This window comes from Dipodomys merriami, unplaced genomic scaffold, assembly GCF_024711535.1.
Source record: "Dipodomys merriami isolate MVZ:Mamm:240054 unplaced genomic scaffold, mDipMer1.0.p SCAF_2, whole genome shotgun sequence".
In the NCBI taxonomy this organism is placed as follows: Eukaryota; Metazoa; Chordata; class Mammalia; order Rodentia; family Heteromyidae; genus Dipodomys; species Dipodomys merriami.
The window spans coordinates 72177844-72199557 of record NW_027203381.1 but is presented as its reverse complement, the minus strand read 5'-3'; the positions used below and the strand labels follow the sequence as shown (position 1 = coordinate 72199557).

Genomic DNA, 21714 nt, shown 5'->3' with positions numbered 1-21714 from the left:
CACATTCCACATATCCAGTTTATTTGTTGATATAGAGTGTTACTTTTTTGCCCAGGCTTGCTTCAAACCACCATCTTCACAATTTCTACCTCCCAAGTAGCTGAGATTATAAGAATGAGTCATTGTACTTAATACCTATTTTCTTTTCTTTTCTGTTTTATTGAAAAACAGTTATACCTCCTAAATGAGCAGGATCTTCAAACTATGGCCCATGGGTAGCCACTGTTGTTGTTTGTTTGTTTGTTTGTTTGTTTGTTTTGGGTCCAGTTGTGGGGCCTGAACTCTGGGCCTGGGCACTGTCCCTCAGCTCTTCAGCTCAAGGCTAGTGCTCAACCACTTGAGCCACAGCGCCACTTCCAGCTTGTTACTTTTTGCTTATGTGATGCTAAGGAATCGAACCCAGGGCCTCAGGCATGCAAGGCAAGTGCTCTACCACTGAGCCACCTTCCCAGCCCCACTATTGTTGTTTTTTAAATATAGTTTTATTGAAACAGTCATGTCTGTATATTGACATGCTGTTTATGACTACTTCTGAGCTTTAATGGCAGATTAACGATTGTGACAGAGGCATAATCTCGGGTAATCACTATTGGACCATCCAGCAGACTTATGGGACCCAACCTATAGGATGATTGGACCTTGGTAAGGCTCTTGGAGTTGTGACTCTGGGACTGCACATACCTTTCAGGAAGCCAGAGGTGTCATTGCCTGTGAAGGCTGGAGAAAGGAGGCCATCAGTTGTGGAAGGTAGATGAGCCCAAGTTGAGAGTATCACAGGCTGTGGTACCAGGGTTCTGCTTACTCTTAAAGACCCATTTCAATTCCTTCTTTCTGATAGGCACCTTTCTGTCCATGCTAGTAGTGATAGTGACACACCTAGATGGGTTCTGGTAGTTCTCCTGGTTCTGCCTTATTTGGGCCTGTAGTTTGTTCATCATGACAAGAGATTCTCCCCAGCTCTGGCCCCTTGCCTAGACCCTTCTCAGCCCAAAGGTATGCCTGCCTTCCACCTATCCATAGCTCCTGCTCTGTCCAGAATGGCCTGCATATTCAACCCTGCTCATTCTCTTTATTATGGTTATTAATGTCCAATCCTTTTTTCTTTCTTCTTGGTGGGATCTTCTTAATTGTCCAACTATGAATTGCTTCAGGAATACCTGGCTTTCAAGGCCCCTGGAAGAGTAGGAGCTCTCTTGGTTTATCTCAGAACCATCAGATGCAATAATTAGTGAAATGACATTGTAAAACCGGATATGTGTCAGGAGACAGTACAGGTCCCCAGGCAGAATCATGGTACAGTCGTGAAAATTTCCTTGTAAAGACATTAATCACTTTAAAAAGCAGTTTGTGCCTGATGTTTGTGCTGTTTTCCCACCACCTCACCCTTTCCCAGGTCCCTTTGACAGTGTGTCTGTCCTATTATTCATCACAGCATCTATGTGAGCAGTGTGATCATCTTTATGTGCTGAAAGCTGGGATTGGGGAAGGAACTTTGTAGGTGTCCCATCTTAATGGGAGGGAGAGGGAAGTAAAAAGCAATTGCTATGTTAAATTTCCCATGGAAGTCAGATTGGATGGTCTTCAAGGTGCCAGGAACCCTGGATGTCTTGCTATGTGTGTGTTTCATAAAACAAATTTATGCTTTTATAATATGAGCCCACTGCAGCTTCCATGGCCTCATAATTCAGTTTTCTTCTGGGACACAGCAATCCCCTTCCCCTGGATGGCTGTTGGTACTCTGATCCTGTGATCATGTGTGGGATGGATGAATCCAGAGGCTCTGGGGCCCTTTACTTGTGACATGGCATCCAGGTCCCCAGATCCTGCTATTTACTCAGCAAATGTTTGTTCACTGAATTAATGAGAAAATAAAAGGCTGACTGCTCTGACTTTTGGGCTTTGAGAGTGATAATTAGTCTTACCTCTTCCCTAGCCTCCCCATTGAATCCACAGAAAGATAAACTCAGATAGGAATCACAATACCAGCTCTATTTATATATAACATTAAACTAGACACTGGGTGGGCATGTAGCTTCCTATTACTCCTCTTTCCCCAGTAACCTCTATACCCAGAGCTGCTGGCCTCCACTCCTGGGGATAGTTGGCCTGTTTGGGAAGAGGGGGGAGGTAACATTGTCACAGGTTGCCAGTGAACAGAGCTAGAAGAGATGCCACATCTGTGAAGGGAGACAGGTGATCAGTTTAGCTCCTGAAGGAAGACTGGCTGGATGGGAAGTGGTCATCATGTTCAGGTTGCTGAGTGAGGAAGCAGTAGAGAGAAGAGGTGGTTATAGCCCATGTCCCTGAGGGAAGGCCTCTTGTCTTTCCAGGGCAGGTGCTGCATGTCTGGTACAGAAGCCTAGACTGATGTCAGGAGCTCTAGTCCAGGGTTCATAGGGGTGTGTGTGTGTGTGTGTGTGTGTGTGTGTGTGTGTGTGTGTGTGTGTGTGTGTGTGTGTGTGTGTGTGTGTGTGTGTGTGTGTGTGTGTGTGTGTGTGTGTGTGTGTGTGTGTGTGTGTGTGTGTGTGTGTGTGTGTGTGTGTGTGTGTGTGTGTGTGTGTGTGTGTGTGTGTGTGTGTGTGTGTGTCTCTGTGTGTGTGTCTCTGTGTGTGTGTCTCTGTGTGTCTCTGTGTGTCTCTGTGTGTCTCTGTGTGTGTCTGTGTCTGCATGTCTGTTGGCTAAGAATGTTGGCAGCAGCAGGGCTATGGGGCATGGTGGGAGCCAGTAGACTCGGTGCTGGACAGGTACAGGTGACCCAGGAGGGATTTTGACCTCTTCTCAGTTCTCTAGCACCTGCTCCGAAGGGGAGAGGCCACTGTAGTCTCAATTACTTGATCACTTCCGTCACGATGCTGGCTCAACAGGGATTAGAGCTGTCAGCCCGCCATCACATAGGCCATGGCCCTGCTTTACTGAGTTGAGATGAGAACCAGCCTGAAATGTGGTTCCAAGCAGCTATGGTTTCCTGTGGCATTCGGATGCTTCTCAAAGCCTGTTCTTCACAGGGCAGCTGTCAGAAAGAGTGACAGCCTGGCATGTCAGAATTCCTGGTGGCCAAGGAAACTAGCACTCCTGTCCAGTGGGGTTAGTACAGAAACATAGCTCTCGGTTGGGTTTAAATCAAGGTCATTCTGAAGTAGTAGTGGACATTTGGGGCCTGACCAGCCTAATTCTGAAGCCCTCAAGGCTGGAGGAGAGAGATGACACCACCCTAAGAGAGGAGTGTGGTCATATGACCACAGAAATACCAGAGAAGGTTGAGTCAAAGCCCTCGCAGGAGCCTCTCATCTTAGAGCTGGAAGGACCTGGGATTGTCTGCTCTACCACTCCCTTCCTGCCACATTTGCCAGAAGAAGGAATGGCCTAGAAAGAGTTGACTTGGCCAGGGCCCTCAGCAGGTCTGGAAAGATTAACTAACTCCTGTGTCTAAGTTCTTTTCCAAGCTGTCAGAGCCAGCAGCTTTCACGCTCAGCCTGTCTCAGTCATTGCTTAATTATCCTTATTAATGGAAGAGACAAGAAGCATGAAAAATCCCCAAAGTCTTTGTATTTATGGTCACAATTTGTCCATTTGTGGCATTTGACTGGTTTGTTGGCAGCCCCTGACTAAATGGTAAGGGTGGCTTTTAGCTGTGATATAAAAGGTTGTTTGCTCTCCCACCCCTGTTCTGGCTCCCTAAATTCCACTTGAGCTATCAGCAGCTCTAAGTATTCTGTGCTTTGCCTTTTGTGACATGTTTGCTAGTCAATCTTAAGATTCATTGGGGGACTTCTGGACTCTGCCCTGCTTTGTGCCATCAAGACTCTTAGCTCTTTGGGGATAGAGTGTCTGCCTCCTATTTTGGGGTGTCCATGGTCTTTGCAATCTTGAGCTTCTCAGGCTGGTTTGTGGTAGAGGACAGTCTGGGGAAGGCAGGCTGGAGCGCAGGGTTAGCCTCACCATAACTGAACTTGTTTTTTTTTCCTGCCTTTGACCAGGGTGCAGCATGTGCAAGAGGATGATGCCACATTTCCAGAAGGCTGCCACGCAGCTGCGAGGCCACTTTGTAAGTGAGGCTTTGTGGGCCAGCAGGCCTAGGTGGTTCTCAGTCTTGGTGAAGAAGAGGGCTGGGGGCAAGGTGGGGAGGGAGGGTGATGGTACTTTCTGTCCAGATAGCTTCTTTAAAAAATGCTGTGTCTCAGTGATCTGTTCCCTATGACGGTAGAGAGCTAACTAACTCCACATAGTTGCTGAGTTAGGAAACCAGCAGCCATACACTTGGTGTTACCAGAGGCTAGTGATCCAAGGGGTTCAAAATTGCTAGGGCCAGGCTCCAAAGTAGGAGAGGCTATTACTGAGAAGCAAGAAGTGCCACCATTGGTGGATCAGAAGCAGTGGAAGCTCACAGAGGCTGTGCCTTGCCCAGGCTTCCCCAGGCCAGAAGAGAAGAGCCCAGCATAGAAATGCAAGCCCAAGTGGAGATCTGTAAAGCCAAGAATGCAAGCAAGCTGGCAGTTCTTAGAGCTGGTGGGTGGGGAGAGGGGTGGGGGAGGCAGGGCGGAGATAGGTGTGTCCTAGGGAGGCATACCTTGAAGTTGAGGAAGAGAAGAGGAGGTAGAGCCATTGAAGAAATGGGTCTTCTGAGAAGTCTAGGCCACCAGGATGGCACCGAGAAGCAGAAGGGGAACTGGGAACACAGCAGGGGGAAGAGAGCTGTGACTGAGGGTCTATCCCTGAGGACTTTCTGCTATCTGTATCTCCTCTTTTTTCTTTTCTGCCAAATGCCCATCATGTTTTAAAACTCTAGAAAAATACTACTACATGATCATCTTTACATGTATGGTTCAGCATTGCTAAGTATATTATACTGTTGGGAAACAGATTTCCAAAACTTTCTGATACTGCAAAACTGAAACTCTGTCCTCACTAAACATTAGTTTTCTCTTCACTCCCCACCCCAGCATTGATTAAAAAAAAAAACAAACTTTCTACTTTCTGTTTCTTTTTTTTTTTCACAATTTTTGATCCTTATATGAGTGAAATCATTTATTTGCCACTTTGTGATTGGCTTATTTTGCTTAATATAATATCCTTTAGGTTTATCTATGTTGTAACATGTGGCAGGAGTTTTTGTTTATTAAGGCTGAATAATTTTACAAGGCTTACATACACACACATGTATACATATAGAAGTATATATACATCTATACATACATATGACTATATATGTACATCTATATCTATAGATACACATTTATCTGTATTTCTATTTCTATTCACACAATATTTTCTTTTTCTTTTGGTGGACACGAGTTACTTCCAGTTCTTGGCTATTTTGAGCAATGCTGCTCCATACATGAGTATGCAAGTATAAGTGTTATATGGGAATTCACTCGCAAGAAACAGAGAAGCCACATCTTGAGAGGTCAGATTGGTTGTCTTTATGAGAAAGCTGATGACTGCAGTTGACTTCTGTCCCAAAGACCTGCAGCCCAGCCGGGCGCTGGTGGCTCACGCCTGTAATCCTAGCTACTCAGGAGGCTGAGATCTGAGGATCGCGGTTCAAAGCCAGCCCGGGCAGGAAAGACCGTGAGACTCCTATCTCCAATAAACCACCAGGAAAGCGGAAGTGGCGCTGTAGCTCAAGTGGTAAAGCGCTTGCCTTGAGCTGAAGAGCTGAGGGACAGTGCCCAGGCCCAGAGTTCAAGCCCCATGACCGACAAAAAAAAAAAAAAAAAAAAAAGACCTGCAGCCCAGAATACAGCTTTTAAAGACAAAAACTCACAAGGGAGGGGGTAACAATGCCAACAAGAAATGTATTCATTGCCTTACTCATGTAACTGTAACCCCTCTACGAAAACAAACAAAAAACCCATGTTTGGGGTGGAGACCCAAACCTTAACAAAAGCAAACTATATTGGGGAAATTGGGCAAGCAAAGCAACCCTTTTAGGGGAAATCAACGTTCTCTGTAGCAAAGCTTTCCTGAAGCTAAACAGCATGACATCTGCAATTCAAAGATTGGCCTATTTCACCTCTAAGCTTTGCATAGCTGGGTGAAGTGTGAAAAGCCCCCACCACCCAGCAAGGTACCAGGTTGGCTGTGAGAACAGACATTGTTACTTAGACCTAGTATCCTTATTTCATAAGTATCTCTTTGAGATCCTGCTTTGAATTGTTTTGAAATATATATTTGTCTGATTTGTTTGGTTTTGCAACCTAACTGGCATAAGTATTTTGTTTTGGTGTCAACAGAGAGCATGGAAAAATCCATAAACTTTTCTTCGAAGGTTAGCAGAAGAGCCATCTCAGTGGGACTGGCCCAGATCTTATTAGGAAAGATCTGAGGTCTTGCAACTGCTTCATGATCTTTATGGATCAAATTATGTGGTGATTAGCTCAAACATATACAGTCTGAAGTGGGAGTACATGGACATGTGAACAGCCCCACTTTTCAGCTGCAGATCTGGCTTGCCAAAAACCAGTGCTTTGTCTTTTGACCTCATTCTGAGACAACACTAGGTTCCTACTTGTTTCTTTACTAATGAATTTTTAGTAGCTTGCCTAGAGTCGTTTGGCCTTGAGGCACACATATCACTCTGGGGAAGTTTCTGCACATTTCAAGGGCCTCAGACACCATATTTTAAAATTATTTAGCCTGGAGAAAAGACTTAATTGCCTATTGTGTTCTGTCTTCCTGTGCCCTGTGTACTTAGAAAACTGTTCAGTTCCACTTCCAAACCTGTGGGGCTGTCAAATAAGTAGCTCCAGCCCCAAATCAGATCATGAACTAATGATTCCAGTTGTCCCAATCAAAGAAGAGGACTTGACGCCAGTCACATGTACATCGTGGATCATTCCCACCAATGCTATAGAGCTTGTCTCTGCTGTGCATGGCCAAATCTAGCCATCTTTGACTTTTTAAAAAATTAGTGGAACTGGGGTTTGAACTTAAGTCATTGCTTGCCTGTCTGGCACTCTACCACTTGAATCACACTTTCAGACCTGGTTTTTGCTGGTTATTTTGAAGGCAGAATCTCACAGAATTTTCTGCATGGACTGGCTTTGAAACCCTATGCTCTGGGTCTCAACCTCCTAAGTACCTGGGATTACAGGCATGAGCCAACAGCACCTGATTCATCTTTGCTGTGTTCCATGTCACTTTGTTGTTCATCATTTGATACTGATTGTGATATGTGAGCTTCCTGGATGTAAAAGTTATGTCCCAGTCCTATCTTTTTCTTTAGTACATAGTACAAGGACAAGCTCATTGTAGGTACCCAGTACATGATGAAAGATAAGTAACTATGTGGCTTGTCACTTCTAGGTACATTTTATTTTAGACTGTTTTCTGTAGAGTAATGTTCTTTCTTTTTTAAAAGAATCTAGAGCGTTAGTTATTAAGGGCAGAGGCAATGGGAAGGAGGTTTGAGGGATGGGTTTTTTCCCCTGGCATTGGGCTCCCACAGACTTTTTCCAAGGAGAGCCCCAAAGAATATTTGTGATCAGAGGACTTAATTTCTCCTGGTATTCAGGTGTACAAGGTGCCTTCCTGTTCCCTCAACAACATTATAGAAAAGTCAGAAGGCTTTTCTTTGGATCTGGGCAGGCCATAGGAGGCTAGGTGTTAATTACTTGTGCCCAGGTCATCGTGTTATGTGCATGAAGGAAACGTTTTCTTTCTTGAGATTTTTGTTTTATTCTGTCCCTACCTCCCCTCACTGTCTTAGGAAAACATCTTTTATAAGAGTCTAGCTCTTCCCCAGCTATGCAGATGCTCTTGGAGGCCGGGGATTTCTAATGCAGCAGCAGCAGCTCCCAGCTGTTTTAGGAAGGCATCTCTGATAAGAGTCTAGCCCTTCCCCCGCTATGCAGATGCTCTTGGAGGCCGGGGTTTCCAATACAGCAGCAGTAGCTCCCCAGCAGCCAGGCACAGGACTGGAGTGGCTGGGAAACCAGAGGTGTTGATTGCTTTTCATATTCGCACACAGGCTGACAGATGGGCTGCTCCTCCCCAGGCATCAAAAGCTCACCCTTCCAGTGCTGAAATCTAGCCAGCCAAGAGCCCCCTGCCTCTTCATCTCTATCATCTCTGAGGCCTTTTTGGCTAACTACATCTGTAGCAAGGGCCAGAACTTTCCCTCTACAGAAATTTTGGGAACCATCCAACCTGATGCTGTCAGAGAGGAAGCCAGGTCAGGGATGTGTGTGTGTGGCCTTTGCCATTTTCCAAACTCAGATCTGTTTCTTTTGGGCTGTCATTGATATCTGGTAAAGCATCAGCGTCTGTCCTTCCTACTGCTTGCTAATTGATATCCTCAGCAGCAGCTGTGCTGCTCCCTAATTCAGAATGAACCTCATCTCTACCTGCCTGCTTCCCAGCTTCCCAGCTTTTCCATTATCCACATCCAAACTGGGCCTCTGAGCTTTGCCCAATCTCTTACTAACCTCAGCCATGATGGGATAGTATGAGCGTAACACTGAAATGGAACATCATGGTGACAGATTTGTATAGGTCAGGCTCTGTGCTAGTTTTCACTCACTAGCTGGGAGTTCTTGGGCAAGCTGCTTAGTCTTGAAGCCTCTGTTGCCCCATCTGTGAAAAAAGAGTGATAATGTCAAGTCCTACCCTTCTCACTGGGTTGCCATGAGGAGGACTTGGTAGACACAGAGGACTCAATTTCCTAACTTTCCTGTCCCTGTTCCTCTTGCTCTCTAGGTGGGGGTGCTACTAAGTGTCTGCTTTCTATTGTTTTTTAGCACACAGTGCATGGGCCTGGCACTGCTTTTCTTGTGTTGTCACAATCTGTCCTTTAGAGATCTTGCCTGTGTTAATAGCTTCAACAAAATATAGCTTTGAGGAGCCCAAGTTCTTCCCCTAAGAACCACTACCACATGTCTGGCAGCTTGCTTGACATCTCAGCCTGGGTTTTTTCCCCATGTCCCAAATGGAGAATATCTAAAAGTCAGCATCTCTCCATCTGGCAGACACCAGCTTTCCTTTAGAAACCTTGCCAGGTCACCCAGGCTCCTCCTCCTAGCATGTCCTGTGCCAAGGCCTCATTGAACATCTCACATCCCCCATCTTGCCCCAGAACGCTATCCACACTAATGGTGGTCAAAGTCTACTGACTTATCTCCATGACCCACAACTTTCCCTTATAGTTTGTCCTTTAAACAGTCAGCCCTATGCATTTTTGGGTTCTTCATCCCTGGATTCAACCAGTAGTGGATCAAAAATATTTGGAAAAGAATTGATTCTGTACTAACATGTACAGACTTTTTATGGTCATTGTTTACATGGTCACAACCGTATATATCAATGTTATTGCATTATATAGTAAAGTAATGCAGAAATGATCTAAAGATATGGGAGGATGTATGTAGATTATAGACAAATAAAACTCCATTTTATATAAGAGACTGTGTCTCTTATATAAAAGATACGGAGGATGAGTAACTTCATGTTTGCTATCTTAATTAGACCTCAATATCTCTCTATCCTGAATAGAGTCCTTGTTTCTTAGGTAGTTCAAATCTGTTCCAAGCCTTCTCTTTTCTGCTTTCTGTCAATGTTCTCCATTTCTTGAGCCAAATCTGGTGTCTTGCTTCCATGCCCCTCCCTGGACTGTCTGTGGAAATTTGACCCTCCTTTGGGCAGTAGCTCATATGCTAACCCACTTATGCAGCTTCCATGGTTATTCCTCAGTAGGAATTGCAGGTGGATGTGAAGAGTATGTTGGTTGTACCACTTGCACCACCCCACAGACACAGTTACTTTGAAATTGTGGTCTTATTGCCCCCTTAGACTTAGGCCAGGTGTTTTGTGTCATGTGGCTTCAAAAGCCTCAACTCCTGGGTACCACTGCCTCAGATCTGTAATTCTAGTTACTTAGGAGGCTGAGAACAGAAGGACCAGGATTTAAGGCCAGCCTGGGAAGAAAAGCCTAAGATACCCTATCTCAAAAATAAGCAAAAGAAAATAGAGCTGGAGGCACGACTCAAGTGGTAGAGCACTAGCTTGGCAAATGCAAGGCGGTGAGTTCAACAGCACAATTTAAAAAAAAATACAAAAAACCCTCCAAAAATATGTTTGTACACAGTGCTGCCAAAGTAGCACAGAAGGTCTATAGAAGCTCTAGGATTACAAGTCACCCCTAAGAAAGGTAGCATATGGGGCTGGGAAGGTGGCTCAGTGGTAGAGCACTTGCCTTGCATACTTGAGGCCCTGGGTTCGATTCCTTAGCACCACATAAGAAAAAAAGCCGGAAGTGGCGCTGTGGCTCAAGTGGTAGAGTGCTAGCCTTGAGCTGAAGAGCTGAGGGACAGCGCCCAGGCCCAGAGTTCAGGCCCCACCAACCGGACCCAAAAAAAAAAAAAAAAAAGAAAGAAAGGTAGCATAAGGAAGCTGTCCACAGAGGTGAGAGTTGATTTGCCTTCAAGATTTGCTGAGTAGTGGGGAATAGGCATCCTCAGCAAGGGAACTAGAAGACATGAAGTAGGGGCCAGGGAAGCATACTGTGTGTCTGGAATAGAGAACCTCTCAGTAGTATTAACAAAAACAGCTCATTCATTTTGCATGTTACAGAGGGTTTACTTATATTACTTCATTTAGTCTTCATCAAAGCACATGACATTGTGACTTGTTCAGAAAAAGTACTTGTTAAGTAGGGAGATGGGATTGCAGCTCAGGCCTCCTGACCCATGAGCCCATATTCCCAGCTACTGGATGCTGCTGCTGCGCTCTGCAAGGTGCCTGAGAAGGCAGATGGCTCAGCTTCCTTCCTGTACAAAATCTCAGACTGTCTCCTTCCTGGGAAAATCCAAAATCCAAAACCCACACCCTAACAGGTGTGCAAATAAGAGTTTTGTAAGAAAGAAGGATTTAGAAATGAGACAGAGACCATATGGGCTGAGTATGAAGTTGGATTTTTAGCCTCTATTCAATGGAATTGGAAGGTTTGGTGCAGGGAAGTGATGTAATAAAAGAGGAGGGATGTGTGTAATTAATCTTGTGAATGTACACTGACAAAGAGATCAATTAGACAGAAAAGAAAGAAGTTTAAAGTAGACAGATATTACTGGAACAGGCTGAATCAATTTGGGAAATGAGCAGAATGGCTTTTAGAGGGCTCCAGGGCTTCTACTAAGTTCTGTTTCAGACTTGTTCTCCCTGTATTCTTTGTGGCATCCCATACTGGCTGGAGAAAGCCCCCACAATTTCCCAAGCAGTTATTATGTGCCTGTTACATGCCAGGCATTGTGCTAGGTAATGAAAACAGTTAGAACGACATTTTTACATCCTCCTGGAGATGGAGAGCCAGAGGCACAGGTGGCCCTGTCACGAAGAAGACTTAGTAGGGAATAAGGACCTTGACAGTTACTGAAAACCAGTTTTATTCTTGAAGTTTTCAACTTGGTTATCTCATTCCATTCTCTTATGAGCCCTTTGATAGTCTATCTCCCACACCTTCCAAATGAGAAACCTCGGTGAGCGTGAGTGATTTCCCCAAGGCCACATGACATGTAGGTGAAAGCAGTCTTCTGGATCAAGATCATTGTCCACTGAAACCACGATATTCCTTTTTATCGTATGTATCGTTGTGCATTGGAAATGGTAACATTTAGCTTCCTGGCCTTCTGTTCTCTGCTGCTGTAGCTGCTATTGGCTCCTTGGGACTTCCTTTCCTCTCACCTCTGTGCTCTCCTGCTCTGGGGGACAGCATTCCACTGGCTCTTTTAGCAATGTTTGCCCATGAGAATAGACGAAAAAGTCCAAGTGCTTGATCCAACCCTAGAGTAGTTAACTGCCAAGGAAAGGGCAGAGATGCAGAATGCTATTTTCCAGATTTTTCTTAGCATTTAGCCATGTACTAATAACACAGCTATTTATCTCCTTTCTGATTCAGGTGTGCCAGTCATGTGGCCCCAGAACTTTTTTGGTGGGGGAGGGGGCAGTCCTGGGGCTTGAACTCAGGGCCTGAACACTGCCCCTGAGCTTCTTTTGTTCAAGGCTAGCACTCTACTACTTAGGCCACAGCGTCACTTCTGGCTGTTTCTGTTTAGGTGGTACTGAGGAATTGAACCCAGGGCTCCATGAATGCTAGGCAAGCACTCTACCACTAAGCCACCTTCCCAGCCCTGGCTCCAGAACTTGATCAAACTTCTATGACTTCAGTCAAACGAGGCTGAGGGTGATGGTCACAAAAGGAAGAAATAACTAGGGAGGCATTACAAGGTCTGGAGGGAAGAGAGATAGGCAGGTTCCCAGACACTGTGTTTCTCATGTTGTACTTAGCCACATCTGAGTTAGGAGGTCTGAGAATGTTCTACATATTAGGCCCGGGGGACAGACCAAGGACAGCCCATGAGGTATTCATGGAGGTGTCTAAGGATATGTGCAGACACTGACTATGTCTGAAAACTACTTATTTCCATTTACATAAAAGGAAGAGTACAGCCTGAGTTGACAGGGGCAGAGAAAAAGACATAGAATGCATTTGAATGGCTGTAGCCCCATTCCAGACTCTGCCTTGAACTAAGTAGCAAGTTCCTTAGCCCTCAGAACTTTGTTTTTGCCTAGGAGTTGTTCTTCCTGAAGGGCAAGTATAAGGGACCAGCTGTATGGATCTAGATATCTGACTTTTCCAGAGCACTCTATTGTTATTCCCAGGCAACTCAGTCTACCTTGTTCCCAGTGGCTCTGGTGACATCCCAGTGTGCAAGGCTTTATCCCATATATCTTTTCTGCTGGGACACCTGGCCAAGATGTGCATGGACATGTGCAGAGAGTGGACTAGTTTGTTCTTCCTTCTCCCAGGTCCTGGCTGGGATGAATGTCTACCCCTCTGAATTTGAAAACATCAAGGAGGAGTACAATGTGCGCGGCTACCCCACCATCTGCTATTTTGAGTAAGTCCCCTACTTTCTTGTGGTGCTCACTTCTCTCCCAGTGGCATTTGTGTCCCTGGCTTAGCCATGCTGTCTCTCTACATATCACAGGAAAGGACGGTTTCTGTTCCAGTATGACAATTATGGTTCCACAGCCGAGGACATCGTGGAATGGCTAAAGAAGTAAGTTGGGCATTCACATTGGATATACTCAGGGGAAGATATCTGCTAGGCCCAAAGGTGGCCTTTCAGTCTCAGGGCAGGGGCTGGTAAAGGGAATAAGGAAGGGTAGGAGACACATTGCACTGTGTGCATTACTGGATCAGGCAGGAGTCTAAGTCAGCATGGGGATCTGTGTGATTGGGGTCCTAGGAGTTGTAAGGATTTCGTGAGCCCTGGGCCTATGGAGCTGGGACCTGGTCAACATCTGTCTCCTTCACTCTCTTCTGGATGGCTGTGAGCTGGGACAGGGCTGCCTAAGCCTGTTGGCTTTTTTTTTTTTTTAATATTTTTTTGAAATATTTTGAGATCTCTATACTGTTCTTGATGCTTCACCAGGATTCCCACTTACTGCTTACAGTAGCCCTGTCGGGAAGATGTTGTAATTATTATCCTTGTTTGGTGATGTAACTGAGGTGCTGATGGAGCAACTTGTCTGAGGTCACAGAGCACATGGCAGAAACAAAGCCAGTACTGAGCCCTGTCCTGCAGCCTGATGCCACCCCCCAGCTGCTTCCCACACTCTGGCTCAGCCCCTTCTGAGCCCTGCTGGAAGGCTCAGCCCCCTACCCAGTTTTGCCAGCTTGTAGATACTTAAAGACATCTGTACCTAAGGAACCCAGATGAAAGAATTACATATCCAAAGATATGGATTCACAGTGTATATTTCAGAATGATAAAAATGTGGATTTTATGTTTTAAAAAAAAGACTGTAAGAAATAACTTGGGTTTCCAGAGGTTGAAATCCTGTCCTCTGCTATCCCCCATCCCAGGGACCTGGGAGATGAACAGCCACTGCAGCCTGTGTTTGCATAGCATCTTTCATTTCTTGGAAGCATATTCACATCTCTGTCCCTATCGGCCCCTGCCTGGGAAGGCTGCTCTCCATTATCATGTGTTCATTGTCTTAACCTGGGCTTTCACTTTCCTATTTTCCTTTTTCATTTGATAATAAGCATGTCCTCTCCTCCAGCCAGACATATCTCGCTCTGCTTTGGGAGAAGGTTTCAACAAATAGCAATCTCATTTGTCACCAGAGCATAAAATCTGTCTGCTTCCCTCCCCTTTCTCTAACCTTTTCTGGCTTCAAAACACCCTCATATCTCTTTGGAAGGATAAGGTTTGGTGTTTAAGAAAAAAAAATGTTCAGAATCACCTGCTAGGCCTAGGCAAGGGAAGCACATCAGTGGAGTTTCTGTGACAGGTTATTATCTTCCCACTGGAGCCTGCCACCCTGTCTTCCCAGCCCTCTCCTCTCTGTATCCAGCTCCCTTCCTCACCTTGCTCTGGCCTGCCCACACCCTGGCTGCCTGCCGACAGAGTTGCATCCCCACTTTCCAGCTCCTCCCTCCTTTCACCAGTGGGGAAGAGCCTCTGTTAGCCGCCTGTGGTTCATTGGTAATCAGCAGGGTAAGAATGGAGATGAGGACCTGCCAGGAAGGAGAAGGGACATCTACAGATTCTTGAAATATCTCCCCACCAGCCATGAGCCCTCTGTGTTGGGGTATGCTGCAGTCGACTTCCCCGGTAGAGAATCTAATGATACCCAGTGAGCCCTCTGACATCATGCACTAATAAGAGTTAGTGATGTCACTGTGTAGCTAACTACCCTAATTTTTCAGTCTTCCTCAATTTTAAGATAATCAAGTGAGATACACATACAAAAATTTTAGTGAAACAAAAAGCCTTCTTCCTTCTCCGTTACCCAAAAATGATAACGTGATATTTTGACAAATTTCCTCCTAGATTTTCTGACCTAGCTCCACATGCAGTTTTCTTGTCTTGCTTTAAGTCTCCAAGTTTTCTCAAATCCTGGCAGGTAGTAGTGATGTCACTTTTCCTATGCCTTGGGCCTCTCCTTTGGCTCTGAGCCATTTTGGGGCTTATGTGCAGGACAAAGGTACATCTAGCTTGGCTTATTTCTCTTCATAAAAGTCCAAGAGTGAGGCCTGGTGGCTGAAGACATAAGGACTCTACACAATGATTATGGCAGTTGTACCTCCTGATGCTTCTGATGGCCTTATGTCCCATCCCCTGCTGGTGGAGCCTCACACTGGTGAGTTAAGCTACGCAGGCAGGTATAAGGACATACTCTATATGGCTAGCCATGCATCCCATCTTGTATATTTTGATACTAACAAGAGGAAACTGAAATAGCCATCAAGTGTTCTTGCCTTGGAATGCTCCAGGTTGCATCTTCCTGTCTTTGGCAGACAGGAAGCTCTTATCCTAAGATAAGAGCTGTTGTGTTGTCTTTCCAGTTTTAGAGTACCTGGTCCTCCAGCCTGCAGAGAACACCATATTAGAGACTGCAAAGGCACAGAAAAGTCAGCAAACTGAGCCTGGCAATTCCCCCTAGTGCCTTTGCCTCATCACAGACTGGCCCATTTATTTTGGATTAGTCTACAGGTCATACAGGCTATCTAGGAACACTTGGGCAGGGATTTATAAATTTCCAAAATATCTCATGTCCATATCTACCTGAGTGAACTTGATAGATAAAGGACACTGGCCTATGTTTTGAGGCTTTTTTCCCCTAATGACATTTGGGTTTGAACTCAAGTTTTATGCTTGTTAGGTAGGCATTCTACCCTTTGAGCCACACTCTCAGCCATGGGGGATGTTTTAAGTAAGGTTTGCTTACCTGGGTTCCTGGAGCTGATTAGAGGTGGAAATAGGGCTCAAGCAGGTCTTTTAACTCCAGTTCTGCTCTGTCCCTCTCACCTACTATAGATAGAACAGTTTTCCTTATACTGAGTTAATTTCTTTCTCTGGAGCTTCCATGGGTTGGTGTTGGTTTTAGTCTTTGGGTCATAGAAAATGAATCATAATTTCTTTTTCAAAGCAGTCTGAAATGTTTGAAGATAGCTACTGGGTTCTCTCATGTTTTCTCCTCACCAAACTTAACACATCTATTTTTAACTACTTTTTAATCTACTATTCTTTCATTCAGTTACTCAACAAGCACTTATTAGGTGTCTGCTGTATATTAAGTACAAGAAGAAAAGAGATGACAAAGAGCCCCCATCTTCAGGGAGCTCTCTCAGGAAGAGGCACACAGTAAAAAGCATCATTCAGTGCTTCAGGCTCAGACTTCTATTCCCTTGTTCTTTCCATCAGGTCTTCTTACCACTGTGCCCATCCTACAGTCCTCTCCAGAAAGTAAACCTCGGTTTGTCTGCTGAATGGGAGTGGGTATTCCCCCAGATCTAAGGTCTGACTGCTCTAGTTTTCAGTGACAGCTTCTGTTTCCAGCCCAGCTGCAGTACTGCTTCAAGGCGTGGTTCTGCCTTCTGTTGTACTACAGTGGTTTTCCAGCTTCTAAAATTGCACTGACCTCTTTTACTCCTTTCTGCTTGGTGTTTCCTGTTCTTTTTGCACCAGTGGATTCATACATACTTTTTTTTTTGGCCTCTAGTACTGTTATTTTAGTGGGTTTACAGTGCATTCTTCTCCCTATTTGACTACATGTTTCTCACTTTCTTATGCTTGTGCTCCTAGTCAGCTCTAGCTTCTCCACCTTCGGTTTATTTTCTTGCTGAATTTTTAAATTTTTGTTTTGATCTTTTAATAGGTTGCATTCATAAGACAAAACAAAATTTAAGATGAGAAGTAAACATTTAAAAGTCTCACTTCAACCCCTCTCCTCTGTATTCTCCCTCCCATGTCTTACAGATAACAACTTCTTTCCAGCTCATTTCTTTGAACTCAAGACCTCATGCTTCTAGGCAGGTGCTCTACCACTTGAGTTACACCTACAGCTTCTCATATGTTCTTAAAGTCTTTCTTTAGGGAGCTGCAAGCAAATATGTATGAGTATATTTTTTTGCTCAAGGCTAGCTCTCTACCACTCTAGTCACACCTCCACTTCCACGAATGAGTATATTTTGTCTCTCTTTTATGCAAGAATTAGCACATTTGAGACCATTCTGTATCTCCAGCAGTCTATCTATGTGGGTATGTAGAAAGTCCTTGTTCTTCTTACAGCTCTCAGCCCTCCGTATGAGATAGAGCATGGTGTACCTTGACCTGTCATTTTTCGATGTACCCTGGCTTGTTTCTAGTCTATTCCACAACAAATAATCTATAGTAGATATTTTCAAATGTACACAACTGTACATAACTTGGTATGTGTACTGTAAAGACAGATTCTTCACAGTATTAGTGATAGTGTGAGTGGTTAGCATTTGAGGCCAAGAATAGGAACCTAGATATCATGATACTGTTTGAGACTTGTTGGTGACTCATTCCAAGCTCAATTTTGTCCTGCCACTAGACATGCATGGGCTGAGATGGCTTGCCACTTCCTGCTACTTTCCATTTCTTGGGACCAGGAAGACTCAGACTGCCAGTAGGACCCAGTCAGCAGCACCATTGTGGGCTTCTGCGGTGTAGTGTAGAGCCAGGATGTTGGCAGATTATGTTATATGAGCTGATGAATTCTCCAGCCCAGACTCTAGACTTTAAAACATTTCCTGCCAAGTAGGTTCTCAAAAGCCAGAACAATGGCTGGATTTTCACCTTTGTCATCTTAAAGGGTTTTCTCAAAGCTACATTGAGGTGCTTTAGCAGAGGTGCTTTGCAGTAAAGGAGTAAGAACCTTAGGTCACCAGCCATCTTGTATTAGACACCTGTGAATCTTCTTATAGTACTTGGGCACAGTATGTGAGAAGTTAGGTGGTGCCCAAGGTTTGCAGCTAATGAGTGGTGAAGAACTACTGTTGTTATTCTGGGAGGATTAGTGAGATGGCACTAAGTGCTAAGTAGGACATTCCTAACCCTGTTTTCCTCAGGCTGGTCAGTGAGCGCTCTGTGCCCCTGTGTCCTCATGTAGCAGCTTCTTCTTCACCCAGATGTGGTCTTTCTCAGACCGCTGGCCATGTTGCTTCCTACCTTCCCTGTGCATAAACCCATTTTCCCAGCTTTCTTCCCCAGCCCTTTGGCAGTACTGAATGCAGCAGTGTGCTAATCCAAAGGTCCCCCTCCCCTGTAACTGTATAATCTTTCTAGTTTACAATTGTGTTAGAGAGCTAACAAACCCCCTACTTCCTAGGAGCAAGTGAGAGGGTAGCAGAAGGCCACCATTTGTAGCAGGACATCCTCTAAGTACCTCTCTGGAACTTTGGTGGGAAGGTAGAGGTGGGCAGGCCATCCTACTCCATGGCTTCTCCTCCAGGGCCAGTTTGCACTTTATAAGAGGATGAATTCCTGGAGTGGGACTGGCTGACTCAGTGGGCGCTTTGTGCCAGGGGGCTGGATTTGTAACGGGGCTCAAGCCCTGGGGCTTGCTCTGAGCTCTGCCTGTTTTTGGTCTTCCAGTCCACAGCCGCCACAGCCCCAGGTCCCCGAGACTCCCTGGGCAGATGAGGGCGGCTCCGTTTATCACCTGACCGATGAAGACTTTGACCAGTTTGTGAAGGAGCACTCCTCTGTCCTCGTCATGTTCCACGCCCCATGTGAGTGGAACTCTGCTCCCCATCTCCTCCACAGAGCAGGATCACATCACTGGGACCTAAGGCCACGAGCCTTGAGTTGTTGGGTATCAGGGTATCATGGGTCAGGCAATGGGTCAGGCAAGGTCTTCATCCAGCATCATAGTTGGAACTGCACAGAAACCTTCCTCAGGTTGTATGTGTCCCTCAGTAAGAGTGCACTGTGGCTCTACCCATTCAGACTTGAGTATCTTCCTCCCAAGTCAGCATAAGCTGGAGGAATCAGGACTGTGAGTATCCTCAGACTACTTAGAGCTAGAGCAATGGTCTCCCTTTATCTTTCCCCCAGTGGGGTACTTGTCTGATAGCTGAGTAGGCAAAGTGACGCAAGGGTTAAAGCCTCAGATCTCCTCATGTCTAGAATGTTTCTTCCCTGCCCGGTTTAAATCTCAGTCTGAGATGACCACAGTGAATCCAGGATGTCAAATGAGTCACTGCTGTAACACGTGCTTGCAATAATGGCTAGGAGGTTTGTAGGTCATGATCGTTCTGGAACTATGTCTTCCCCACACTTATGGAGAGAGAAGACTACTCCTAGAAGAGTGAGCATGACTTGTGTGAGAGCAAGGGGATAGCAGTTCCAGGCATGGAGTTGGTGGGGGATGCCTTGGGGGGGGGGGGCTGGTCCCTTTGATGGTAAAGAACTGGGTCTCAGCATTGCATGAGACAAAGTGAGCATATGTGGGTATTCTTTCATAGCCTCCTGACCGCTCTTTTGGTCCAGCAGTAGTGAGTTAGAGATTGTGGAGGAGAAAGAAAAGCTGGAAGTATGTGCTTCCTGGATCAGTGTCATAATTGCAGTGTCAGTGTAGGAAAGCATTCTGGTCTGTGGAGACATGTTCCATGAGAAGGTTACATGATTAATCTCTTTAACATAAGGCTCCTGCCTCAAACAGTTGTACAATTACCCTGTGGTGGTGACACAGTGCCCTTTAGAATGGCCATCTTTCATCTTACCCACAGTGCCACAAAATGAATGTGATTAACCCCATTTTGCAGATAAGGAGACTATTGCATAGAGAAATGGCAGATTGTCTGCTGCCCATGAATCTTATGATGGTTCACAATTGAAGAGCCATTGGATCTGGGAATAGAATTGAGGCCTGATCCCTGGCTTCTGCCCACTTGCCCCTTCCCACAGCATCATGTGAACCATTTATAACTACACTGATACTGTGGACTTTTCTAACTCCTTTCTTACTATGCTAAATTTTTTTAACAAATTCAAAGGGAAAGCAGACAAAGCTCTTTAACAAGTTCCAAAGACCCTTCAATTTTTCAGTGCAATGGCAGAGAAAGCCTTCGGAATGTGACACCCCAAGGTCTGCTAGAGCCTTAGAGAGGGTGTCCCTATGATTAGACATACTTGGAAGATCCTTGCTGTTAGAGCACAGCTGGTAGTACTGCACCTCCCCAGTGAACATGTGTCTCAAAGACAGTTTTTGATTGGAAGCAAGCTTAATGGGAAGTTAGATTGAATCCAGAACTGCAGTCACCCTGTTTGTAGCTCTCTCCCCACTGTAGGACAGATTCTGGCTGGCTATTTCTACTTCTCTACTTGGGATGTTCCAGAGACCACCTCCATGTATCTGTCCATGAGTCAAGAGAGCTCACTGATCACTTGGCCATTTGTGGCTCTTAACTGCAGAGTAAGAGGATTAGGCAAAGCATGAGATTACCTTCTTGATGGACTACCCATCAGTGTTCCTGTCAGATGTCAGTAACTGCATTAAATAATCTCTTATGCTCCCCTTCTTTGTCCTGAAGCATGCTCCTCAGCCTGGGAAGCAACAGAGTGCCCAGGTTTCACAAGGATAGAAAAGGTGAATTTTAGTAGTCACACCGTTACAGGTGTCAGTCCCAGGCTTGGGAATAGAACATCTTAGAGATTTAGAAAAAAAAGCTGGGATCTGTCAGTATAGCAGACTATTAATTCTACTTTGGATGTGCTTGGTATTTTTTGAAACAGGATCACTAGATTAACAAGTCAGCATGTCTTTATTTTTTTAAAAAAGGAAGGTTTTTAAACATCCTAACAGGCTGAAATAGTGAGGTTTCAACCAAAATGAATATTTTATGACACTTAGCTAATTACAAAAGCTATTAATATATTTGTTTTTCTTTGGTGCCAGTCCTAGTGCTTGAACTCAGGACTGAAGGACTGACTCTCTCCCTGAGTTTTTTGTTTTAGGTTTTGTTGTTATTGTTGTTGTTATTGTTGATTTTGCTCAAGGCTGGTGCTCTACCACTTGAACCCTCCTCCACATCCAGACTTTTGGTAGTTAAATGGAAGGTAAGAGTCTCATGAACTTTCCTGCTCAGGCTTCAAAGCACAATCCTCAGATCTTAGTCTCCTGAGTAGCAAGGATTACAGGTTTGAGTCACTGGCACCTGGCTTACATATACGTTTTATAAAGAAAAAATATCAGAAAGAATAGAGAAGAAAATTGAAATAATTCCTGATATTGACTCACAGAAAGAAACATGGTTTTACTTTATAGTGTTATTTCTACAAATAGAGCAAGTGGTCAAGCCAGCGTTAGTTCTTTCCTGATTTCTCTTTGAAAGACCAGCAAGACAGAGTCTTCAGCTTTTCTCTGACCTATGCCTGCCTCACTGGGTGCTTCCTGAAAACTGTAGGTTCAGAGCCAAGTCATTTGTTCTTCTACCTGAACTACTGTGGCATGCTTGTGGCCTTACTTCTAGCTCCTGGCATGAAAGACACACTGGCCCTCGTTGCCATGTAGCATTGATTCTCTAGAGTTGGACCCACTTGAAGACCTTCTTTATAAAACTCTTTTTTCTTTTCTTACCACTCGGCTCACACCCCATGATTCTCATGGTCTTCCATCCCTCCTTTTTCCCGCTAGACAGTTGGAACACATAAAGATTGCAGTGATTGTCATTGAATTAGTCAGCCTAGGCAGCCTCCAAGCAGAGTTCTCCACATGGATGAGTTCCAGCCTGCCCCAAGTTACTCTACCATTTACAGCCAGGTTTGTCACCTGGACAAACCAGAAGCTGAGCTATGCCATCTGAAGAGGGTGAGAGAGACATGGCACTGTATGTGATGTAGCCTGGCCCTTGTAACCTCCTTTGTTATTGAGGTTTTACACTTGGCCAACTTCTGGTCT

General features: G+C 45.0%; 1 protein-coding gene across 2 annotated transcripts in view; it reads left to right on the top strand.

Annotated features, from left to right (window-relative positions):
• Pdia5 (protein disulfide isomerase family A member 5) overlaps positions 1-21714 on the top strand; it is an 82591-nt gene that overhangs the window by 40041 nt on the left and 20836 nt on the right. For both annotated transcript variants that reach the window (XM_070030063.1, XM_070030064.1), the window contains exons 8-11: positions 3978-4045; positions 12799-12890; positions 12981-13052; positions 18408-18544. In XM_070030063.1, the coding sequence (XP_069886164.1) occupies positions 3978-4045; positions 12799-12890; positions 12981-13052; positions 18408-18544 (369 nt within the window). The remainder of the gene's footprint in view (positions 1-3977; positions 4046-12798; positions 12891-12980; positions 13053-18407; positions 18545-21714) is intronic.